The 25832-nt window shown below is 39.3% G+C and overlaps 1 protein-coding gene across 1 annotated transcript; it reads right to left on the bottom strand.

Moving 5' to 3' along the window:
- Nucleotides 1–328: 328 nt before the first annotated feature.
- Nucleotides 329–25355, bottom strand: LOC121957526 (zinc finger protein 385D-like). Its single transcript, XM_042506144.1, has 8 exons — nt 25243–25355; nt 20551–20666; nt 11040–11147; nt 9453–9621; nt 5953–6204; nt 5685–5866; nt 2883–2984; nt 329–1890 (listed from the first exon to the last, which is right to left on the bottom strand). The coding sequence occupies exons 1-8, from the start codon at nt 25250–25252 to the stop codon at nt 1648–1650; spliced, it is 1182 nt and encodes a 393-aa protein (XP_042362078.1). The 5' UTR covers nt 25253–25355; the 3' UTR covers nt 329–1647.
- Nucleotides 25356–25832: the final 477 nt, after the last annotated feature.

Here is a 25832-nt window from a genome sequence, read left to right as displayed (position 1 = left end):
ATACCTGAGCACAGACCAAGAAAAGATTGTTTTTGTGTGCTGCTAAGTAGCAGCGGAGGATGAAACAGGCTTAGGTCAGTGTCTGAATGCGGAGAGTTATGGGTTTGGGCAGAGGTGATGCGTGTCTACGTTTCTGGCAGCGGCTGGGTGAACACGTACGCAAAGAGCTGAAACAACTGACATGCATGCTTGCTGCAGCAGATACGTCTTATTTTATACATCTTTAAAAAAAAGATGTATGGACACTATATTACATTTAAAGGATATTGTGCTGATGAATTGAATAAAATGGAGCAATGAATTGGTAATAATTTTCTGGACTCAAAAATGAGTATCCACAGCTATTGTTTATTGTAAAATATTAAACGTCTTCAGTCAAGCATGCTCTGATTTGCAGTCATACTTATATATGCATATCTGCACACCAAAACACACGCAGTTATAGTCATCATGGAAGTCCATCATAATGCATCTTTTTTTTGTGTGTATGCTGAATTAAGCTGTTTAAAGGGACAGTTCACCCCAAAATCAGATAGAAATATTCTTCCTTTTACCTGTCATGCTTTTTATCAATCTAGATTGTTTTGTTGGGAGTTGCCAAGTGTAGGGAGATATCGGCCAAAGAGTTGTCTGCCTTCTTTTGAATATAATGGCGATGGATGGCACCAAGCTTGTTGTGCTCAAAACTCAAATTAAAAAAAAAAAAAAAATGAAAAACTTAACAGCAATGTCTCTTTCCAGAAATCATGACCTGGTTACTCAAGATGATCCAAAGACCTTGCTGTGAGCAGTTTCTTGTAGGAACAATTTTCTTCAACACTCACCAGCAGTATCACAGCTCACATTAAACTGCTCAACCAAGAGGACAATATTAATGTTTACATCTCCGGCTGTCACAAGCACGGTTCCATCCGTGAGTAGATGCACTCTTCCTTCTGCACAGGGATACAGTTGGCAGCATAATCAGTAGAGAGAAAATAGTTCCTCCAGGAAACTGCTCACAATAAGGTCTGTGAATTATCTTGAGTAACTGGGTCATGATTTTTGGAAAGAGATATCGCTGTTGACTTTTTAAAATATATTTTTTGGGCGCTTTGAACAACAAATGCTGAATGCCATCTCGTTCCATTATATTTGAGAAAAGGCAGACAGCTCTTTGGCCATATCTCATACATTCTGCAACACACACCAAAAAAATCTAAATTGATAAATGGCACTACACGTAAGAGGATGAATATGTATTTTTTAATTTTGGAGAAACTGTCCCTTTAAGGGGGAGTTTTTTTTATTGTTATATAGATTATCAGCATCTATTAAATCAGTTAATTACTGAGGGAATGAAGCATTAGTGCAGTAAACTGCAGCAAAAGTTCTATGATGGCTGTATCTGCGCATGCACACATACATTCACACACACACACACACAGCAAAACACACACACATCAGAAAATATTCTGCTTTTGCTCATTTGCTGCTTTGTACTTCATCTATCACAATCTGCTTCATGGATTTGGGCTCAACAAATAAATCCTGGTCCATGACACCCACTGTATCTGTTGTTTGTAAGCACTGTCTTATATCACATCTTGTCCAGGTCTCAGGTCTGCTTTTAGCCGTAGTTCAGAGCCGATTGAGACGTCGACGGGGTCAGTAGGGTGAAAACAGAACCTGCGTGTGTGTGGAACAGATGGGTCCAGGGGCCGGGTGCAGCAGGGCCTGAGGGAGGGGCTGACTCTGAAATAGGGCGGGACTCGAGTTTGAAGCAGGGCGGAGAGGGAAAGGGGGCAGTGTTGCCATAGCAGCAGCAGCGGCAACAGAGAGTTGACGCTGTAGGAGACAGGAGGCAAGAGGTTTGGTCAGGTCTTGGTTCTTCCGTAGAGCGAGACGAATCTGAGAAGGGAAAACACAGACAAACAAACTGCAATCAAGGTTTTTTTTTCTTCCCAAAAGGAAATTGAGCAGTTTAAATGGGAAACCAGAGACGGATGAGGAGATAAAGTCTTAGCAGCTTCTTGGCCATACAAGTACAAGTTGTCCCACTTACTGCCAAACAATCTTATCATGAATCTGCTCCTCTTTCTAACGTAATCTGCCCTTTTGTTCCTCTCTCATACAACAATGCAAACATAAGATTCTTTAACCCACATCGCTGACGATATGTCTCATTGGAAGCAGGGAGTGAAGGGCAGTGTCTTGTCTTGTCCAAGTCTTGGCTTCTATAGGATGCTTGGTGGACCCCCAATCATTTTGTAATTCACAATAAAAATGAATTGATTCACACAAGGATTTTTTTTTTTTTTTTACGTTTACTATACATAAGGTGCCAGAGTGCATAAAACAGCATCAAAATAGAACTTGTTTATTAAAAAAGTGCCGGTGGAGGATCCCCTGCACCCCCCAACAGAGGTCCTAGCTAAGTTCCTAATGCTCTAAAATCCCCATAACATCCTGGATTCCTAGAAAAGTCCTAAAATTACAAATGTCCTAGAATTAACAATGTCCTAAAATCCTAGAAATGTCCCAAAATCCTATAAACATGCTAAAATCCCAGAGATGTCCTAAAATTCTAGAAATGTCCTGAAATCATAAAGGTCTTTAAATCCGAGAAAACATTCTAAAATCCTTGAAAACTCCTAAAATCTATAAATGTCCTAAAATCCTAAAAATGTCCTAAAATCCTACAACCGTCCTTCAATCTTAGCAATGTCCATATCGTACAAACATGTGTGGGGCTGATGTTACTGGCCCCTTGCCTCCTGTCATTTTGCAAAAGTGGTCCCCAAGCAAAGCGAGTTGAGTATCTTTGCTCTTTGGACTCAACTTTTGTACACAAACACAATGATGAGGGGTAAGAGTAAATGAGGCAATAGCAAAGTACTCACTGCTTGGAAACTCTGGTGACGCTGGGTTGGAGTGTATGGGCTGAACTTCGGCTTGGCTGGTTTACCTGCCGCTCTATCTTTGTGTCTCCTACTGCTGATGTGCTGGAGCAGAGGAGGGAAACAGACAGATAAACACCTAATAGACGCAGGCAGCAGCATAAAGACGGAGCAGACGGAGAAAGAAAGCAGTCGCCTTTGTTTGGAAATGAATCATGAGGGAAGAGGAAATTAAAGGACGCCTCATCAAAGTTCCTATTTTGACGATTCATGCAGCGTGTTGATATTTTGTTGGCTCTGACTTTGAGATTTGAAATATTCATGAGAGGGCGGGTTTGGAAATATTTGTGATTTGACTGACAAGCACAAACAGATGGCTACGGCCACACAATCAGCAGTGAACTGCTAAATATTTATGAGCACCTGGTCAAAGTTAACTTTTTAACAGTCAGACCAGCGCTGTGCATTCAGATCACGAACAGAGATGCTATCGTCGTATTCAGAGGCTCACTAAAACAGGCTTAGTAGCTTTGTTCTCATCATCTTCAGGGATCTGTGATTTGAATTCACCTGCAGCGACAGGTGTGAGATGTTCACACTGTAATTTGGAATAAAAAACACCAGTCTTGAAGCACCTTTCTGTGTTACATGAAGTGATGATGACTCTGCTGATGCCTTTGACTGGCTCCACTGCGTGAGTGGCAAATCTGTGTGATAGTTGACCTTTTCGTAGCTTTACATTCAGAAGGAAAACTAATCAAAAAGAAGTGTGACAAGCAGGTGTCTCAAGTCATCCAGCCAGTGTTCACTCAACGAAACAACGAAGCTGCAGACAGTTAGCGAGAGTATTTGCATTTAAGACACACAAAAAACATATTTGTCTAACTGAGTGTTTCAATGTAATACTACACATATATACTAGGCTTTTAAATTGCAACACAGTTTAAAAGATTAACGCTTTGAAAACTTGATTGAAATTGCTGTGTCAAGATGTTTTCATAAGCATTCAAACCTTTGGCATAAGAGCAAATCAAAAAAGTCAAATCAAAGTCATTCTGATTGCCTCTAGGTACCATACGCTAGGTTTTTATCTGAAATGAGTGTTACTCACTTAGTTGTTCTTGTGATTTTCTTGTTGTTTAGCTGTGGGAACTACATCATACTGTATACTAGGGCTATGTGTATATATGTATTTTTGTATATTTATTTATATAAGGGATATATTATTGCACTTTCACCCTCCTTCTTTTTTTGTCATCACATGTTCAATTCACATTGTGTTAAGTGGATATCTATGAATGTTTTTGTCTTTACATTCTGCATTTATGAATGGGAGCCTACTAGGTACCAGGTGACCTGTCTGTGATCTGTCAGGTGATCATGTGTAGTAGTATTTGATGGTCTGTGCCTGCATTGTTTCCTTGTCTGATAAAGAACCTGTAGCTCAAAACGTCACCTCTGTGGTAATTGCATTAAATATTTATGGGAGCATAATCTAGAGTGCAGACTTCTCTTGTAATATCTCTTGCCCAGCACCTAGGTTTTTTGTCATGTGGATGTGCGTGCTTTTGTGAACTTCTTGTCGATTTCTTTCAAAATCATGAGATCAAAGGAAATAGCAAGCAATAAGAAGAAATGATTCAACTCAATTATAAATTTAACTACTACCTGGATATTCTTTGCCTGAGCCTCGCTGAAAATCTATGCCAGTCAACTCTGTGTCTCTGTGTTGAGAATCTGGATGCTGAAACATTTTCCTCCCTCTCTCTTCTTTTCTGTTGCAGCCTCAAGTTCTCTTTCTCATGTTGTTTTCCTCTTTTATTCAGCCATCATTGCAATCATGTTTTGGATTAAACTAGTGTGCGTGCGGTGATGCGCTGCATGTGCACAATGCATATGTTGTTGGAGTGCACAAACTACAACAGCAGTGGAGAAGAAAATGGTGCCCACATTCGATGTGTTCACGGCAACAGAGCGTTGTTTACACAGACAGCTCTACTCTTTAAATATAGTTGAGTACAACACAGAAGTGAGAAACTATCCCTTTTGTTTTTGTATTGATCCTATTGATGCTATCTATCTTCAAAATGAAAACATAGCATCTGTAAGATCAATATTTTGGGATCAATCTGCCCAGACCCACCAGCAACATCAGTAGAATACTATTTTTATATATCTATAGTTGTATAGTTATGTATAAAAATATATTAATCACAGGGGACATTACATTAGCATGTTTTGTTAATAATACTTTACTTTTACTTAAGTAGGCTTTTGAATGTGGGATTTTGATAATAAAGGAGGAATTTTAAACTTTTGCATTAAAAGGGTTAACTTAAGTGAACAATTTGTATACTTCGTCCACCACTGTTGCAGTAGTGAAACATTTGTCAGACAAGAACACCACTTTTTAAATGTAACATTGCAGTGAAAATAACTTTTGTCTTCTATCCTAAGCTTTACAAAAATATCTATCACAAATGCGGTCCTTAAATCATTTCATAATGAGCACATGAAATTGATTATGTCTGTAATTTAACTGAAGTTACATAACAAACAAAGTCTTTTTTCTTTAGGGAGACCATTAAACATGCCTACTAATATAGAGAATGGTAGTATACCTAAATATAACAGTGCACATCACACACAGGTTGAGTTTTTGAAAAATTAAAGATAAATGAACTGACCAAAATAAAGATTTTTAATGTCCAACTAACAAGATAATCTAGGAATATCAATGCAAAACATGTTCAACCAATAATAACAACCAACTAGTATGAGCTTTTTACATTTTCATAAACTGACCTGTTTGAGTTGAGTCTCAGAGTTGACATGCACATCGCAGATCTCACAGTGGAAAGTTTTGTTCTGGAGTCCTGTTGACGACTCAGACGGCGGGACCATCTTGGCCTTGACCCCTGTCCTTGGAAAGGACTTGATGGCTCCATCACCACTCCTTGCCTCAAGCATCGTCTTGTGTTTAGTGCCTGAGCAGATACACAGCAAAGTCACATCAACAGAGCATCAAACAACCCAAGCAGGCTTGACCACAGCAGTGTCTACAGGTTCTCACCACTGTTGTGGGCCTGCAGCTGGGAGGCGGAGTTGACAGCCACCTTGCAGAGGGAGCAGTAGAGAAGACGTATAGCTTTCTCTTCTTCTGTTTCCTCTTCTGGAACCACCTCCACCTCTCTGTCTCTTTGGGTCTCTTTCTCCGGTGTCCTCTGGCTGGGTGACAGGGAGGAGTCAGAGGGTGCATTCACAGTATCAGGGGGGGCGCTGCTTGGTGGTGCCGCCTCTGAGGTAGGGTCTGGTGCTGACGATTCTGAAATGAACGAAGAAAGATGTTAATTACGCTGCGTAGGTAGTAGGGGTGTAACCATTGATCTGGATCTATGTATTGATTCAATGATCAACAATCCAATATCATTGATGCAAAGTGAAAACATCGACCCAGATTACCATCTTTAAGATTTGCCTTTATTTTGAAATTTCCATGGCATGTCTGTGTCACCATCAAACAGCGCCAGGCAGATAACAGCAAGCAGCCAAGAAAAAGACCAGAATATTTACTCCCCTCTCAGGAATGAATCAGCAGTGTGGAAATATTTTGTATTTTGGAGAAAAGGCAGGTCAACAGACAGAGCACACACCATATGTAAACAATGACATTACAAGATAAAATACTCAAGAAACACGTTGAACCCGGCAAAGCACCTCACTCCACAAACTTGTTGCTCTCTATATCGCAACATTAGCTGCCCTGTTTCAACAGTGTTAGGCTGAAAAAAGGTGCATACAGGCTCAAATTAAACCGAGCCGTTCTGTCGGGAAATGTGATGACTTTAAGGTCTAGTGTGTGAGATTTAGCAGCATATAGCGGTGAGGCTGCAGCCAAATGAATCTTCTCCCATGTGTCACATGTGTAGAAAAACTATGATGGAACAACATGGCAGACTCCTTGGAAGAGGAATATATGTAATGTAAGAGTGCTTAAGCTAGTAATGGGTGACCAAAAACAACTCTAACTGACACTGAGTATAGAGCTGAATTTTAGACACTTGTTAAATTTTGTTGTTGTTCAGCTATGGTTTAGGTATGTTAATGGAGTCCATTTTAAATCAATTTTACTACACCTAAAAAGTTGCATTTATAGTATTTGCAGTTATTCATGTGTTTTTTTTTTTTTCTTTTTTCTTTTACGGCCAAAAGCAAAAAAGAAAGGCCTGGCAGCTTTCTCTGTAACCAAAATAGGCATGATATCGTTTAATATCGATCAAAGACGCCTGCATTGAAATCAATCATATCATGGCCAAATTTTGTGATATCAGCAAATATCATACCATTACTAGGGTTGTCTCAATAACTAATGCAATACAGTGTTACTGATAAACCACCTGCAGGGGATAGCAAGCAACCAGCTGCACTTTGCTGTTTTTTCCTAGTCGCAGAGAGCTCAAAACTTTTCAAATTTGGGTAGAACGCTGCAGCTGCTTGTCACTGTCTTTTACCCAGCTGTCCAATCACAGTGGATGAAGGCCAGGACAAATACCACAAAGACCATCCATCAGATTGCTGAATAACAACAACATCATTTTTCTTGTGCTGCTTTTAGACACCTTTCACAAGTATTTAAACCACTGAACCCTGAGCACATTGGTGCGATTTCTTTAAAAAACATGGGGAAAAGGCAATGAGCAACTGGACAATAAATGTTTCACAAACTGCAAGAAATTAGTAGATTTAGAAAATTATTTTTTTAAAGGCTAGGGAAAAATGTCAAGGGAAAAAAGAAAAAAGCTGTTAGAAATCATAATTATAATTATCATAATTACATACTTAAAATTATGCTATAAAATGATTCCAAGTCATGTCCTCTCTTTTTTAGTTTTTTTAAACTATTTTTTCAGGTAATTATCTTGTACTTTTTTACTAATTTGGGGGTCATTTTGGGGTCATTTCTTCTTTCATTGCTCATTGCCTTCTTCTCATGGTAATGAAAGAAATCATGCCAATTTGCTCAGGTTTCAAAGGGCTAATACTGAACCCTCACAGCCTGGTGGGTCCATCCTCTCTTACTACTTGCATCAGTCTTCCCTTCATCCAGAGCAAATAATCTACCTTGTGCCAGCATTTTTACTTCCACAGATATTCTGTAGAGTGGTATATAGGACAAAGATGCAACCAAAGCATCTCAGCTGATAAAAACGCACTGCACCTCGTATTGCACCTCATTGCCCTTCTATGTTCTGCATTTAATGATGAACAAGTATTTAATTTGGTTTAAAACGGTCTTCATTGTCATTTAAAAAGCATTATTTTGAAAAACACTATAGGGAAAAAATAATTTGTGAAAAAAACAACACAGGGCAGTAATACCACATGTCAAGCTATTGAGGCACACTTAATCACAGCAGGGGAAATTCCTTCACCGCAAAAGCTGTAATTGTTGTCCAAAGAATCGATATAACATCATACCGTGATGAAACTAGTGATCTCTGAGAAACAACAATATGTTAAAAAAAAAAAAAAAGCAGAAACAACGGGCAAGCAAGAGAGACAGAGACTGAGAAAGTCATATGAGAAAAACTTAAAGATTTTTTTTTACAAATTCCTGAACTCCTACAATACGAGGCACTAATTTCATGTCATGCTCAGAGGCAGAGATAAAAACTCACCAGGCTACAGGTGATTATGAGCTCTATCAGCCTCTCTAATCGCACTAATAATCAATGATTTCCCCAAGGATTGGCCTCCCAGCACTTAAACTCACAGTTTTGCAAAGAGATGATTTGGCTCTATTATCTTTTGTGAAACTGACTTGTAGAGGTTCCCCGGAGGAACGCGTGCTGATTTAAGGATTCGCTCTTTGCTAATAACAATGATTAGCTCTGCCTGGCTGAGTGGGTGTCTGTTTGTTACCATTGATTCCCTGCTCTTAGAGGCCGGTGAGGCTGTTTGCTGAAGTAATCTTCAGAGAGCTCTCCTGCCGTCTCATCCACTTCTCTGAAACTAACTCCAAACTGGAAATGATCACTCATTCTCTCACCCTTCAAACATACTCTCACATGGGTGATGTCAAGTACAATTCTTTTTTGCTTTTTAGCTTGCAGCAAAATGTATTATTTTCATTCCATAACGCCCACACACATGCAAAAGTAACACATCAGGATGGGCACACACACATACAGAGGTGATGGAGAGCGGTCGATGCTTTGACACACCTTCACGCTTAATGTTGACACATTTCCAAGCACACTTGTACTCACACACACACTGTACACGGATCATATTGGAAACATTTTGAATGTGTTTTTGATCTAAGGAGGCCACTGCAGAGGTCAGTAAATGGAGATATGTAGAAGGAGCGCAGGATAATGCTCAACCTTTAATCTCGTCGTTGTGAAACCCAAAGCAGCAGGAGGTTTATCACATCAAAGAGTTAAAGTCGTGACTGGGAAAAGAAGGTTTGAGCCGTACATTCATACATCTAAAGCTGTCATACATTTGATGTCTCCACACACGCACACGCACATACACAGGGGAGGCATGCATGCCCGAAGAGACACACACCTCCTGATGTTGTGTCAGAGCTGGAGGGCTGTGAGCAGGGTGACGAGAGGATTTGCGAAGTGGTTTCCTTGGCGACCGGTTCAAAGGTCCTGATCTTTGAATCAGGGGCGTCCATCGCTTTCAGCCTTTTTGCGTGTTTGGTGCCACAGTAATGGGAGGAAGCCTGAGCCTGTGCACACAACAGCAAACAAGAAGGTGTGAACTAATTGCATAAAATTATTAAATCATGTGAACCTGACAATGTTTTTATTTTAAGCTACAGTACATGACTGAAATGGGAAAGTAGCTTCAGCATTAAGTCGTAGAAGCTGCTGTCACACACTCATAGATTGACAGATGTTTTAATAAGAGGAGAGACCAGGTCGTTGTTTTGCAATACACAAGTAAATCTCGAGTCTTTGTACTCAGGTCCTGAGTCAAGTTGCAGGTTAAAACATGCAAGTCCTGAATCAACTCCCAAGTCAAGACAGGCAATGGCAGGGTCAAGTTGCAATTTTAGTGATGCAAGTCCCAAGTCATCTCCCAAGTCAGAACATGCAAATCCTGAGTCAACTCCCAAGTCAAGACAGGTATGTCTCAAGTCAACTCCTCCATTCAGGCAAGTCCTGAGTAAATAACCACGTCAAAACAGGTATGTCACGAGTCAATAACCAAGTCAAAACAGGTATGTCATGAGTCAATAACCAAGTCAAGACTGACTAGTCTAAAGTAAAGTCCTAGGTCCTAAACATTGAGTTTTGAGTCTCAAACCACTTTGGTATCATTTTTTCCAAATGGTGCTCAGTAGCATGACATTGGTTCTTCATGATTCCCACTTGCAACTTGACTGGATGTTGTCAGCCGTTAAAACCTTTTTCCCCTTCATTTATTATTATTATTAAGCCCTTTTTAATTTTTGAAACATACTGTAAATATAATACTGTAAAAATGTATAAATACTGTACATATTTAGGTGTAGGGCTATTCATAAAACAATTCGGGCTAAGTCTCAGACAGAATTAAGTGTTGACTTGCTGGGTATTAATAGCTTTAATTTTAGTTTAGGTAACTTAAAGTAACTGATTGGTAAGACATGTTTAACATCACTTTTTCATCTTTGGGCTTCAGGGAAGGTATCAAGCATTTTCAAGCCAAAAGATTCAAATCCGAGCGACGTCACAAGTCACTGGTGCTAAAGTGCAAGTCGAATTACAAGTAATTTTTGATTTAGTTAAATTCAGTCTAAAGTCACTGAGGTTGTGACTCCAGTCCACACCTCTGGTTTTAATATATAGACTAACACTGGTGGAATAGAGGTAAATAAAAGTTTGTAATGTGATATGGAAAACAAAGTGGTTACATTGCATCATAGTTCAGCACATAATAGTGCTTGTTTATGAATCATTCTGTATTTAGCACAATAAAAAAAATCAATCCTCTACAAAGGCCAAACATGAAAGGCGTGCACACATCACCCAGTTATAAAACTGGGCAGGTCTAACCCAAGGGCCAAGTCGTTTAACTGTCATCTTAAGGGCGTGTTTGAGAAAAGCACCCTGAGAGAAAAACAGCCCAAAGTGTGTGTGTTTCCCACAGGACAACGCCCACCTCCGAGTTGAACCTCAGTCGACAGACACTGCAAGAGCTATGCTTCCTCTTCAGCGGAGATATTATGCTGAAGCCTGGGCCAATCAGAGCTTTGTGGACGTGATCCATCTGCAACAAAGGAGAAGTGTAACATTAAGGTCATGACTTGTTTAGGGTTGTGAAAGGCAAAACTGAGTAGGTAGTGAAAGTAATCACCTGAGGTGTTAATGACATGCAGTCTTCCAGCTAATGTACTCAAAATATCTCATCAAAACACAGATTTTTAATATCTCAGGTTAGAGGTGGAGGCTGTGAGACGGAGCTGAATGGGGGAGTAGCTTGTCTGGCATTCAGTCATGCATGAACACACCAGAGTGTGTAAATGGCATGTCCTGCACTGAGGCTAAACCTTGACTAACCCCAACAGGTTTAAAGTGACTATGAAACACTCAACCCCCGACTGTTTGAAAGGTGGCAGTCAAAGGATTGCTCCATCATGCAGAACGGCGGCTGTGGTCAGCTTGGACTTCGCTTGAATTCACAGCAGCTCCGTTTATTCAAAGTAACATGTTTTTATGGCAGAAAAAAGTATCAAAATGTTTACTAAATCTGTCAATACACTCTTTTGACATGTTCCAAACACCCCTTTTTTCTTTTTTAAAATTCATCTAAATTTTCTGTTGAGCTTGCACGCATTTGTTTTCTGTTCTTCCATTGGTCAGAACTACTTATCCTAGCTCACTAATTGCCGAAACTGATGTTCCTACAGTTCCTTAAGTCTCTCTTAAGACAAAATTTAAAGCAGTGGTTCCTAATTGGTGGTTCGTGGTCCAAAAGTTGGTCATTGCTCCATCCTGAATGGACCGCAAGTGACTCCAGAACATGTCAAGCTTGTAAAATCATAACTTAATTTAGAATAAAGCATCTTTTATGTGTTACCGGGATGTCAACACAATCACCTGCTGGAGTTACATTGCACCTTGTTGTGTTTAGGCAACAACAGCGCATGGCAACCAATGTTGGGATGTCAACAAACACATATACAGATGGGAAGCAAACACCATTCTCCTGCATGAAAGTCCAGGGTTTGTTGGACCCATCCACCGCCTCTCATGCCAAAGTTTGGATGAAAACGGGCTAGTGTTTCCTGTATTAGTCAGTGATTGGCTTTCTTGTTAGTTACATAGCTAATCTAGTTTGCCCAGTGTTTGAATCTCAGATTTTCAGGAAACGTACAGACATCACCCCCTTCAATAGAAAACCGTGAAAACACATCTCAAGTAACAAACTTTGCACAGATGCAAGTCAGTATAGTCAGTGTCAGACATTTTAGGGTACATAAACAGAAGAAAAAGACATTTTTTAATGAAACAAAATGCAGCATAACTGAGTAGCAGTACATGGCCACTGCTGGACAATGAAGAGGTGGCTCCTGCAGCAAGACACATCTGAAAAGCTCCTGTGAAGGTTGTGATGATTTTATTTTCCACACGAAAACATATAACTGTGTGAGCCCAGTGTGACCACCCTGAATCCCACCTGACCACAGCCTCCGCTTCCATAATGGAGCAAACTATAAACATTTTACAGCCCCCTTTCAAACCTACAGGGGGGTGAGCGCTTCATGCTGAAAGCCTCACCCAGTCCTTTTCCGAGAAGATGGTCTTTCCACACAGAAATCTAGAAATGGAGTTGGGGTTTATAAACATTCCTTGCAAGGTGTCATTCAATTTTACCAAACAGGAGAAACAAAATTACAGAGTTTTTATGTGAGTGTGTATCATGTGCTGCAACATGACCACACAAAAATCAACTAACTAGTGAGAAAATGATGGACATATCCCTAGGTTACTGTGCAAGAAACAGGTAATATCCCCCTGTTTTTGCATGTGTGTGGGCATCTTTGTACACAACTGTACCAGTATCTGACCACGCAGTGTTGTGCACCTCTGAACTTTACCTACTGGTAGCTTTAATGAGCACATAAAACCCAACTGGCCTTTGTGGAGCAAAACAAACCTATTACCTGTGATGAAATGTGGAGAGCTATATAACCAGCCACAACCAGGGAGGCTTTATGGAAATCTGGCTGGCTGTGACGTAAAAAAAAATGTATATTTTGTTGTGGGTCAGCCATGATTACTATACTGCTATACTGTGGCACTGCTCTGGAGATTTTCTTAGAGCCAGAGATGAATTCTTTGCTCTTCAAATGTTAAAAAACCGCAACAGAATGTGTGTCTGTGTGTGTGTGTGTGTGTGTGTGTGTTTGTGTGTGTGGTGTGTGTGTGTGTGTGTGTGTGTGTGTGTGTGTGTGTGTGTGTGTGTGTGTGTGTGTGTGTGTGTGTGCGCACTCATTTTCTTTGTCATCACTCTAGGCGGCTGAACTGGAATGCATCTCTGCAGTCATTGGTCTCTTATCTCTCTCTCCGTATCCCTGCGGCTGTTTATTTATGCGAAACTCAGCCAGACACATATAAAAGCAAATATAGTTGTGTCCCATTTAAATATCATGAAATCATAAAACTTAAGAAATCCTTAATGAGACATCTGACATGAAAACATACAAAGAGTGCATGACATAGCACATGAATAACAGCATGGCCACATAAACATTTATGAGAGCAAAGTTTCATGTTTCTCTGGATGAGACTGAACATGTTAGCATCGGCGAAAGTCTGTCTCTCTCCCTCCTCGGCAGCCACTAAGGCTACTGTATCACCAGCTGACCTTCCATCACACATTCCTCACTTCACCCCTCCATCTGCTCCCCTCTGAACTCTCTCCCTTTCGTCTCTGTCTGATCAAAGTCACCTTGCTGCCTCCCAGTGGACTCACTCTCTTACCCTTCACTCCCACTCCTCACTCTGAGGTGGACTAGCACCTGTGGCAAAGTCACTTCGCCCTTCTTACTCATCACCTCTTTTTTCTTTCTTCTGCAGACACACACACACACACACACACACTACATCACCCGCTGAATCCAATCTGCCTGTCTCCTTCTCTTTTACCTCTGTCCTTCCCTTCCTATTGTGACTGAAAGCGATAGTTCAGATCTGAAGTGGGGTTATCTGAGGTACTTATCCACAGACAGTGTATTACATACAGTAGATGTCAGTCGGCACATCCCTATTTTAAAAAAAGCGGGCTGAAGTGCGACACAGTAGATAAGTAATGTACAAATGTTGATGGGAGCAGCGGCAAAACATATTTTAGCAACCTAAAAAAGGCCCACTTAAAAATCAATATCAGTTTAAGTGTATAATATATCTTATATATTTTTAACTTTACCACACTGTCAGATAGAGATTTCTGACTGTCAAAGCTGGACTCTGTTGAGAAAGACAGTGATTTAGCATTTAGCTGAACACAGATGATGCTGGTCTGCATCAATCAGTTATTTTGCTTATCATGTTTTGTGACTTTTGGTGTTTAAATAGGTTAGTTTTCATTCACTTAAGTCACACAATAATAATAATACAAACTAGTGCCCTTTTCCACCAAAACTGGCATGTGTATGTAGGTTCTTTTAAGAGTGGGAAAACATGTTAAAAACTAGTTGATAGGCTGCTTTTTTCGCTGGTGTGTTACATTCAATATCACAGGGGCTGGAAAACAGGTCAGTAAACAGTAAAAAGCAGCATGGAGGCCAATGAAAATGTCATGGTGGTTGTTGCTTTTTTATGTCTCTCAGCCTACTTATTCAGTTTCATTTTCAAACTTGGTGCCAACCAATTTGAACAATGTTTCAGCACTGCTTGGATGGAGACGGACAGTATTTTATTGATGCATCATTGCATCTTGCAGGCAAAAGGGCTAAAATTAATGTGTCCACCTGAATGTCATATTTCCATCCTTGCTGATTGGAGCAGAAGCCAATAAATACCTGTAAGTGCTGTGGGGCAATTTGTACCGGGTGTGAATAACCAATTATAACCTTTTCCATTAAATACAAAAAGCCAGATCTTGGTGGTTTTTGTCCAGTGGGAAAATAGACCAGCAGCTCCTGTGTTCAGCAAGCCAAAATTACTATTTCTGTCAATGGCATATGGTGGCTTTGAAGAAAACTAAATTAGGGAACTGAAGCTGTCAACGGCTTCCCCATTGGAATAGACTATTAAAAGACAAGGTAAAATGATTCAAATACTCTCAATATAGAATATCCTTATACTGTCTATTTAGGTGGGACTTTTTTGGGTTGTTGAAATATGCTTTGCTGCCACCCCGTCCCTAGCAGTACATCAGTTAGCCTCCGTTCAGCACTCTCGCGGCTTCTTCAAACTGGGGGCGTGCTTACCGCCATCTATGCATGTAATACACTGATGATGGATAAGTGCTATCCCTTTAAAAGCAACAAATGCAAAGCAAAGTAAATTCAGTGGATGATACAGTAAATAAAGACATCCACCTCATAACTTCAGTATTAATCAGTACATTCTCCCTCAGTCCCTCACACACAGCGGTGGTGGTGTGTCAGACCTACTCAGCTTCATGGAGTGAGTTATTGCTGAAACATATGGCCAAGTGAAGTAAAGCAGACTTTTACCTGGAGCTCAGTCAAGAGGCTCAGCATTTATAATGATGAATGTTCCTGGATTTACATCGTGCACGAGCACGACAGCTACATGTGCACGCATGACGTCAAGCGCCTGAAAAAGTGGGTTGGTGATGATGAATGAGCTGCTGCTTTTGGTTCTTTGTCATTTAGATTTGCTTGGAAACAAAAGCACTTTTTTGTTTCCATTTATGTCGAACTAAAAGCCAAACGAGCCGATGGAGTCCCAGTTTGGATCCCTGGCTCTCGACAAACATCAACACACACACACACACAAACACAAATGCATGCAACCCTGTAACCACGACAACCCACATGTGGGCACCAAACAAACTCCTTTGCAGCACTGTACAGAGGCCGACACACACAGCATCTACAGTCACAAGAAAATACACACAAAAACCCACACATGAAAACACTCCAGGAGAAAAGGCAGGCAGCTAGAGTTCAGCTGTGTGCCCACTTAATACACTTATATCATTACACTTACTGCCCACAGGTTCATATCAGAGGAGGAAGAGGATTCCTTTTAAACTACGCTCAGTTATCCAGTTTGCAGAAAAATATACTGGCAATAAAACTCTATGATGTTTCTCTCTGTTTTTCATTTTTAGTGCTACAATAGCTTTCTGTGAAACAATGTTTAAGTCAAAATGAAGCAACTGGACAATATGTTATCCTCAAAGGTGCTGCTTATTTAATGAACGCAGTGGAGCTGAAACAATTTAAACGTTTAAATGGTGAGCTAATGAAGTCGTCAGCACTCACAAAATACTTTTAATGATGCACAGCGACAGAAGGAAACTGACACGTTTCAGTCCTCGGCTTTCCACGATGTTGCTGTTGCGCAGTATTAAAAGTGTTGCATACTTATTTGTGAGAGCTGACAACTTCATTTGCTATTTTTGTGATTTTGAGGTCAGCACTCATTATACTCTAAAGCAGAGATGGAACGAAGTTGTTTTGCAAGGAAGAAGTAAGTTACAAGTCTGTGCACTCATATCCTAAGTCAAGACCAGCATGTCTCAAGTTAAATTCCATATCCTAAACTTTGAGTTTCAAGTCCTGCATGAGTCATGATGTGCTCTTCATCAATTGAATGTCAATTAAACAACAGATTACTAATCTATTACAAAAATAATTCAATCATCAAAATGTGTACTTATTTTTTAAAACATGTTTGTTGGACGTTGCATCTCTGTCTGTAATTTTCTACCCGCGAGTTTTGCATACTGCTGTTCAGTTTTTTGATGACCACACTTTTGAACAAAATAATAAGTGTTGACTTGCTGATAAAGAAGAGCTTTAACTTTAGTATTCAGCAAATGATGGGAAATTAATTGAGTTGTGGCACAATTTTTAAATAACACTTTTTAATCTTCGGGCTTTTGATTTCGTCAAGTGGAGTCTTTTAAAAATTCGTATGTATTTGTTAAAACAAGAAAGTTGGAAGATGTTTCATCTTTGTAATTTTTACAAACATGCAGAGTTTTTGTCTGTAAACCAAATTTTGTTTGGTGTAATTTTTTCCAACTTGCACTCAGCTGCGTAATGTTATTACTTCATGGTTCTCTCCTGCAGCTCGATTGGATTATGTTGAATTGGTTTAAAACTAAGTAAATCTTTAGAATTAAGTGCTCGAAATAGAGTTAATCCTTGATTCAGGAAATGAACTGATACATAGCACCGCTTTTAAATAACATATGTTAAAAGCTTTGGGCTAAGGGAAAGGCATCAAGGCAGGGCAAGGTATTTTTCAAGTCAAAAGGCTTGAGTCCAAGTAAAGTCACAAGTCACTGGTGTGTCCAAGTCAAGTTGCAAGCGTCCTTTGATTTCGTCTAAAGTCATCCAATTAATGATTCCAGTCTGATTCGAGTCCAAGTTATGTGACTCGAGTCCACTGCACTGCTTTAAAGACATTTGAGTGGGGCATGCCAGTTCTTTTTTCTGAACTGAATAATCTATCCACACACAATTAATCAGAAACTATTTTGATAATCAATTATTCAAATAAGTTTTTTTCAGCAAAAATGATTTACTAAATCCATTGTGGGAATTTACTGCTTTACTTAGTCCTATATGATAGTAAACTAAATTTTGCAGTTTTAGATTTTTGGTTAGATAAAACAAGTCTTTGAATGAGTTATAACTGACTCTGGGAAATAAATGTATTTTCTAATACAAATTTTTTTGTATTTTTTTTTCCAGATGAAAAGTTTATTTAAAAAAATAGTCAGTACATTAATTGATAACAAAAATAATAGTTACAACCAGGGCTGGGCAATATGAAGAAAATCAAATATCACAATATCTTTTACCTAATACCTCGATATCCATATTTTTATGTTACTGGAATTTGATACTTTCACAAAGATTTTTGACAAATAATCATCTGTAATGTGGATGTAATGACTAAGTTAGTAAAGAAAAATAATAGAACTGCTAGAGCAGTCTAGTAAAGTCAGAAAATTGCATGACTTTACTGTGATGCAGCCTTTACATTCATTATGATATCTAAAATCTAAACGATATCTTGTCTTATATCACGATATTGAAACAATCAATATTGATAGAGTTCCCACCTATAATTGCAGCCCTAAAGGTGGCAAATGAGCTGTCTATGTGCATGTTGCATTTTATTTCAGCCATTTAGCCAGTGCTCCATTTTTCAACGGCACTGTGTTAAAAGCCATAAATCCCCCAAATTACACGGAGCACTGTAAAGGTCGGCGACTTTCTACAGGGCTGACAATGTTCCTGAAACTGCAGAGTGGGAGAGGTGCTGAAAATGGAATAAAATGAAAGAGAAGAGAGTTGTCAATAGTTGAGAGGGGATGTGACTCAGCAGGGAGAGGGTCATATTAGATTTTTGAAGACATTTTTCAACCTGTGGTAAGTAATAAGTGCGAAAGATTATTTTTTTGCTTGAGTAGGACAGTAATCCATCATGAGGAAAACAACAGAAAAAAAGGAAACTTGTTAAAAGTTTGATCAAAAATTGGTAACATTTACATTTTTATATCAAAGGAGGAGGAGAAAAAAGAAAGTGATGGAGTGATGAGGCGTTGAAAACTCTGAAAGCAGGAAAGAGCACACAAGAGGGTGAAGGATGGGGAAGATGACAGCAGGAGACAAAGTGGAAAATACAAGAGAAGAGAGCTGAAGTGAAGAGGGTGATGGAGCAAGAGCAACCCAGGAAAGTGGAAGGGATGGATGAGAAGGCTGGTGAGAGGATGAGAGAGGGGGATGTGGAGAGGAGGGGACCAAGACCTCCTCAGGTGGCAGGATAGCTTTTTGGCAAAGAGGGAGACGCTAGAGAGAAAGAGAGGGAGAGAGAGACACACAGCAACAACACATAACAGCTGGAGTTCATCTCCTCACAGCTCACACTGCCTTTTCATTTATTACTCTGACTTTACCTTCTTTATGACTGAGCTTAAATTAATATATTTAAATAATCTTGGAAATCATTTGCCTTAATCAAGGAAAGTAAATATAACTATAATTCCTAATCTATGTTTACTTTATATCTAAGTGTTAGGTTTACTTAAAATTCAGCTCTATTTTCTTAATTTTGTGAAGTTGAATTTAAAAATGAAGAGTGAAATTACCTTGTTCTTTCTAAGTGTTAGCAACGTCACTGAGCCGAGTTAATCTGACTGAACTTGATCATGAAAAAGACGATTTTGACAATGATGAAGTTAAGAGATCTGCAAGTTCTGTTTTGTTAACATGTTTAAGAAAATACAAATATGATGGACTAGTTTGCAAACAGCAGAATACAGATACATGGCACGGTAAACTTGGTTTGCTGAAGCTGATAACTTAAAATGATTGTTTTAAGTAAACTTGTCATTTTTAAGTTGAAAAAACGTTACAATATTAAGTAAATACAACTAAATTTTTAAGTAAACTTGTCAGATTTTACAATGTAGATAGACAGACAGACAGACAGATAGATAAATAAAGATACAGAGAGATAGATGGACCTGTAAATTCAATATATAGGTATCTAATGACTGAATGTTTATGTGTAAAAATTTTTTTTAGTTTAGTTTAGTTTAGTTGCTTTGGCATGAACATGCTTTTGTTCATGATAATAAAGCTATCTTAATTTAAATTTTAATTTTAATTTGAGAGAGGGACAGAGAGAGGGAGAGAGAGACTCGATCCTTGCTGTCTTTTAAATCCTCAGCGTGTCTCTCTATATCTCTCTTCTTAACTTCTAAGAGCAAATCACAGTTTGGAGTCGAGACCAAAGTAAAGAGGACGGAGGAACAAAAAAGAAAATTGTCAATTTTGTTTCAGAGTGGGTATCTGGCCAGACTCTGTGATGGGCTTATGAGTCATCTCAAGTTTAGGTTTTGTAATAGGTTTGATATTAGCGAAAGTGTGAGGACAAAAAAACACATCATGTTTTCTTGGTGCTCAAAACAAATAGAGGTGTTAGAAACTGTTTTGTATCGTCAGTCAGCAAAGTCATTGCAGCTATATACCAAATTGACTGAAGCCACAAAAATGATTTCATACAGCCAGGAGTATACTGAGACGTACAGCACGATCAACCCTGTAAACCAGACGTCAGCCCTCGACCCTGCTCGACACACATCAGCTCTCCTCGGGGCTCGGACTTGGCTTTGTTTCTCTCCTTCACCCTTCACAAACAGCGGGGCAGACAGCTTGAAGAAAAGCTGTGTGAGGAATATCAAGGAATCAGCTCCACCCCCCGGGTTGTGTGGAAATGTCACAGCTCTCTGCATCAGAGGTGATATATTTGGAAAGGTGTAGGCAGCTCACTCTTGCATCTGTGTATTGAAAAATAACTCCACGCAGGCAGACTGTTCCCTGAAACAAACTCCTCCACACAGCAGAAATCAGCGTAATAAAGGGAGCGATTTAGGGGGCTGATTTTTTTTTAAAGGCACAGTTGGTGAGAGCGGGGTTGCTACGACAGCTACAATGAGTGACAGTACTCACGTCTGTGAATCCAGGCAGCAGGTGGAAGGGGAGGAGGGGCTTCGGGTCTGGGGAGGGCAGGGTCCTGCCCAGCGTGGGACGGGCCAGCGGCGGCAGAGCACTGTGACACACGCTACCTGGAAAGGAGACAGCATGGCAGGGGGGGAGACAGGTAGACAGATTAACATATGGAAGCGTAAAGGGGGTTCCTTTTAGATGTGATGATGAAAACACATCAGAGAAGTAGATTAAGACATTCTGTGCTCAAAGTTTTCGTGCTCTGAAACTTTTATGCTTGTTTCTTTAACAACCAGAACTTGGCAAGAAATGGCCCCACAAACTGCAAAAAAAAAATTAGTAAAAGGTGACAAGGAAATGATATGAAAATCAGCCGGGCGCGATTATTAGATATTATCAAAAACCTGTTTTTAAAAATGAACAAAAAAAACCCTCTATTTATTATTATCCTAATTATATATTTAAATTTATGTTACAGAAAAAAAAACATTTTTTAGGATTTCTTGAGGGTTTACTTTTCTTTTTTTTTCAAATCATATTTTCTTGTATCTTTTTTTACTAATTTCTTGCTATTTTTGGGTTATTTCTTGTTAGTAAGTCACCTGTGACCCTCTTCCCATGTTTTGAAAGAAATCAAGTCACTTTTCTTAGGTATCACAGGGTTAAGGTTATCAGAATACAATGTTATGATGCATTTCCATCAGTTTTCCTTTCTCATTTTCATTGCAACTTTACTATGTTTGATGGTGTTAACTCATTTGTCAGTTTTTAGTAGTGGAAGCAGAGCTAACACAGGCACATTTACATAAATATTGTTAAATGTCAGTGTTTTTTTTCCTAAATGGAAACAATGGGTTTTTTTTTTTTTTTTAAAAAAAGTTTGATTTGAGTGCACATCTGTCTTATTTCATTGTCACACACCCATATTAGCAGTTACTGAAATAAGATCACATATTTTATCTTGTAAATGTGAAACACCCACGCATCCACACTGCTGAAAACACAGCTGTGATGGGAGATAAACAACAATGAAAAGGCCTATCTGTATTATTATTCCTACTCTATTTAAAGTGTTCAAAAAGGAACAAATTGAAGTAACTAGTAAGATTACATTTCACTGAGAATTATACCTTATATCAGCAGTCATCATCACTTTTCAGAACAAGGACCCCTTAGTTTAAAGTGACCCAGAGAAGGGACCTCCTTCTACATATATTATATAAAAATGGTTTTCACTTAAGATATTCCCTTTAAATATTTTGAGTCTTCTCTTTGCCAGTGGCTGTTCAGTCAGCAGCAGTTACAGCGCAGTTAGTTGCATTAGCTTCACCGTCTGCACTTTTGCCGGTGGTTCCCAAGGGGACGGTGTGTCAGGGTCTCTTGTATACTGTAAACTAAATGTTTTTTTAAGAATAGGCTGATTTATCTTTGCTTATGATATGCTAGAGTGATGTTAATGTGCGTAATGAGGATGTAATGAGCAACGTCCCTTTACATAGGCTGCTTTCAGGCAATTTCTTTTTTTAAAATACCATGGGAAAAAGGCAACAAGCGACTTAGTAAGAAATGTTCCAAAAATTGCAAGGGATTAGTAGATTTACAAAATTATTTTATAAAAGCTAGGAAAAATGTCCAGGGAAAAAAATAAAAATTCTTGGCAAAAATTTTAGTTATAATTATGATATTTGCATATTTAAAATAATGTTACCAAAATTATTAGAATTTTTTCAAGCATTTTTTCCAGATCATTTCTGTGTTTTTTTTTTTACTCATTTATTTATTTATTACTTTTTTAATACAAGTTTTCAGGTCATTTTCTTGTGCTTTTTATTAATTTCTACCTAATTTTTAGGTTATTTCTTCTTTCCTGGCTCATTGCCTTCTTCCCATGTTTTTGAAAGAAATCAAGCCAATCTGCTCAATTTTTAAAGGGTTAAATTAACAAACAATAATTTGGTGGCCGCCCTGCAGTAACTCGGAGGACCCCCTAAGGATTGTGAAACCCCTGCTAAAGATCCGCGCCTTATATGATTACATGTGCCACAACACTGAGTGCCTTGGTGATTGACACTGAAGTAAAACGTGAAACTGCACTGTACTAAAGCATAAGTAAAGCATAAGTCTGAGGCTACTTGTACCTAAGTTTTCTATTCATATAGTATCTGTTTCACTGTAACAATAATCAGATCATGTAACATACATTTTGACTGCTTATAATACTTAGTGGCAATTCATCAGGTTGCAGGTCTACTCATGAGGCCAAATGTGCTTAAACACACCACATACACACACACACACACACACACACAAACAAACAAAGGGGACACTGAAGGTTAATCAAATCATCTTCACAGGTGTCAAACTACAGCTGGATCACACACACACTCTCTCTCTCACACACACACACACACACACACACACACAATGTTATATCAAAATGAAACTCACACACACACATTCCTTGTTCAATAGGGCCATTACTCAAAGTGCTGTGTGATAAGCGTCTGTGTTGTGCTGCTGAGTCCCTGATTATGGCAGCTTGTTTTCTAGTTCTGTGTCCTCTGAGCTTGATTACAGTTTGATTCAGGACCAGCCCGCATGTGTAATCATCATAATCAAAATCACAACACACCCATCCGCTCTGACATTAGTCTGATTGCCTTTTACAAGTGGTGTGTACGTACTTCCTCATGCTGTATCTGCCTTTACATGAGTATTTGTTTTCAGCAGAAAGAGTGTGTGGGGTGGGGGCTTCCCAGGATATGTGCACACGATAGCTTACATGTACATGCATAACACGGTGTTTATAATAGAAGAATTTGCGCGCAAATGATAGCCCACAACATTATGAACAATATCCTCGAAGATATGTAAACCAAGATTGGACAAAACTGCAAAGCTGAAAATACAGGAAAAACTCGCTCAATTGGCACTCTGCTGCGTTTTACGTTTTTTCATGTTTCAGATAGATGTCCCCTCTGTCTGTCCTCAGAGCCAGCAGCTGTCAGTACTTTCTCTGCACACACCGTTTGTTTTTATCTCCTACCTCCTCAAGTCCATAGTCTGTTAGTTGCTTCTGTGTGTGCACAAGAGGACACCGAGATCTCCGTGAACCCAGCGGATCAGCGCAGATGCCATATCAGGTGCGCCCTGTTGTGGGGCGTGCCAAAAGCACTTTTGGTAATTTCATTGGCATGGTCAAACTCGTCTGGCGGACGTGTGGCACAGTTGGAGTAGGGGTGTGACCAGAAAGAGAACCTCATCATGATTTATTTCTCTTTTAAAGGTTATACCATCATGGCCGATCAAACTCTCTAACTTCTAAAAGCAGGGAAGTTTGGCTTAAGGTGTGGAGATATTTCCTCAAACAAAATGTACTGTTGTCTGCTTTCATCACAGTTTTACAATTAAATTCATCTGGCTTATTATACTTCCAACAACAGATGACGAGTCTTTTAAAGTGGAATTCACTTCTAAACATGCTGACGATGTCATGGCCAACGCGAGCGTGTTTTCTGTGCGTAATAATGCGCGTTTTTATTTCTCATCACAGTGATGCATACAATACAGTCGGCTATCACCATAGTGCAATAGATAATACGGAAGTAGAATCGTTTGTTTTTGTTGTTGTTGTTGTTGTTGTTGTTGTTGTTGTTGGCGGTGGTTGCTTGTTTGGAGTTTTTGTTGATGGTAGTGTTTTTTATTGCTGGTGGTATTTTTTATTCGTTTATTTGAACGTTGATGTTAATTCTTGAATTGATTTAAAAGTTTAATTTAGCTGGATGTGACTATTCTTCTTGTTTATTGCTCAAAATATATCAACGATTCTGTTGACTCAGTCTTCAGACTTCATATTGCGACATGCAAAGGACAATGATCCACGAACAAATAATGATTTTAAAAATAACTTTTTTGTGGGGGGGGTTAATGCCAAACACAAACATGGTCACACTTGCACACTTGGCATCGCTACACCCTCTAGTGCACCTCTCCTCCAATAACGGTTCCAATCATATTTACTTAAGATTACTTTTTAAAAAATGTAACATTACATTTACACTTTTCCACTTTAACCAGCAGGAGGTGCTGCAGCTCCCATAACGCCCTCCCACCTTTCCGCGCTCGTTTGCTTTGGTGAGAAATTAAAGAATTTATGGTACAAGAAACACCCAAAACACTTGACACTTGATCAGGAAGTCTAAAAATGCAGATCGTCAACACTAAATGTTATTTCAAGAACTTGCATGTAACTTGTTTTCCTTTGTCCTTGTACAGTGTTTCTTCTATAGTTTATAACCCTATAAGCAATTCGTAGAGGCATACGACAGTACAGGCATGCATGTACAGTCTATACTATAATAACTCAAATAAAGGAGATTGTTTCTGTGAGCTTTTCTGATATTGTAGCCGATTTGTAGGCTATCCTATTGAAAAATTCTACCATATGCTATTGATATTTGTTCATTATTCGAGAGTCAAGCGCAATAAAAACGCTCTGAACTGAAACAAACATATGTTGGCTTTTAATCCTAAAATATGTACATTATAAGCTGCACTGTCGCTGCCTCTCTTCCTCTGTGCAGGTGACTGACTTCACAAAGCTCACATCCATCTCAACATAGCAACAAGTGACTCCGCTGCGTTATCACAAACAACAAAAAACTCTTTTGAGGTTAAAACGCGTCGTTTACGTACCAAAATACATGCCGGCACCGAGTGAAATCCGTCTGTTCAGTGTAAGATTAAAGTATCTTTCATCTCCAGACAGAGATGAAGCTTTGCGTCTTCTCCTCCACAGTCTGTCTCCCCTCTCTATCTCTCTCCTGCGGCGCCGATGCTGCTCCTTCCCATCTGGATTCCCTCCTCCTCCTCCTTCTAACTACCCGCCCCCACCTCTTCCTCCTCTTCCTCCTCCTCATCTCTTCACGATTCGTGTACAAGTCTGCTCCTGTATCTGCATCTTCCAGAGATCTGTTTTTAATTCTGTAAACAGACGGAAATGACCTTAATGAGTGTACAGTATCCACCCTGAAAAAGTGCAACACGCACTGCCAAAATACAAGGAGTAAGAATTTGGGTTTGATAGTGTAACTCAATATAGCATACAGCACAAAATAGAAAGCAGGCATCTTCAGCAAACAGTTTTAGGGGAAATGTCGCAAACAAACCTGCATGTTTGAAAGAATGAGGGGAAATCCTTCCCCTCCAGGCCGCAGGGTGACTCCTGTCTGCAGGCTTCCCTCCGGAGCTGCTGTCTTTGGAAGAAGCCCTGTGTTCCTCTTATG

This window comes from Plectropomus leopardus, chromosome 18, assembly GCF_008729295.1.
Source record: "Plectropomus leopardus isolate mb chromosome 18, YSFRI_Pleo_2.0, whole genome shotgun sequence".
Classification (NCBI taxonomy): Eukaryota; Metazoa; Chordata; class Actinopteri; order Perciformes; family Serranidae; genus Plectropomus; species Plectropomus leopardus.
The sequence above is the reverse complement of the archived record's forward strand: the minus strand, read 5'-3'. Positions and strand labels throughout refer to the sequence as shown.

What these genes read in the sequence shown, in the direction of transcription:
- LOC121957526 (XM_042506144.1), bottom strand. An exon ending in CTCTGACACAACATCAGGAG is followed by an intron (nt 6,205 to 9,452) that starts GTGTGTGTCTCT and finishes CGTTCATTTCAG; the next exon opens with AATCGTCAGCACCAGACCCT. An exon ending in GTCACCAGAGTTTCCAAGCA is followed by an intron (nt 1,891 to 2,882) that starts GTGAGTACTTTG and finishes TTCCCTTCTCAG; the next exon opens with ATTCGTCTCGCTCTACGGAA.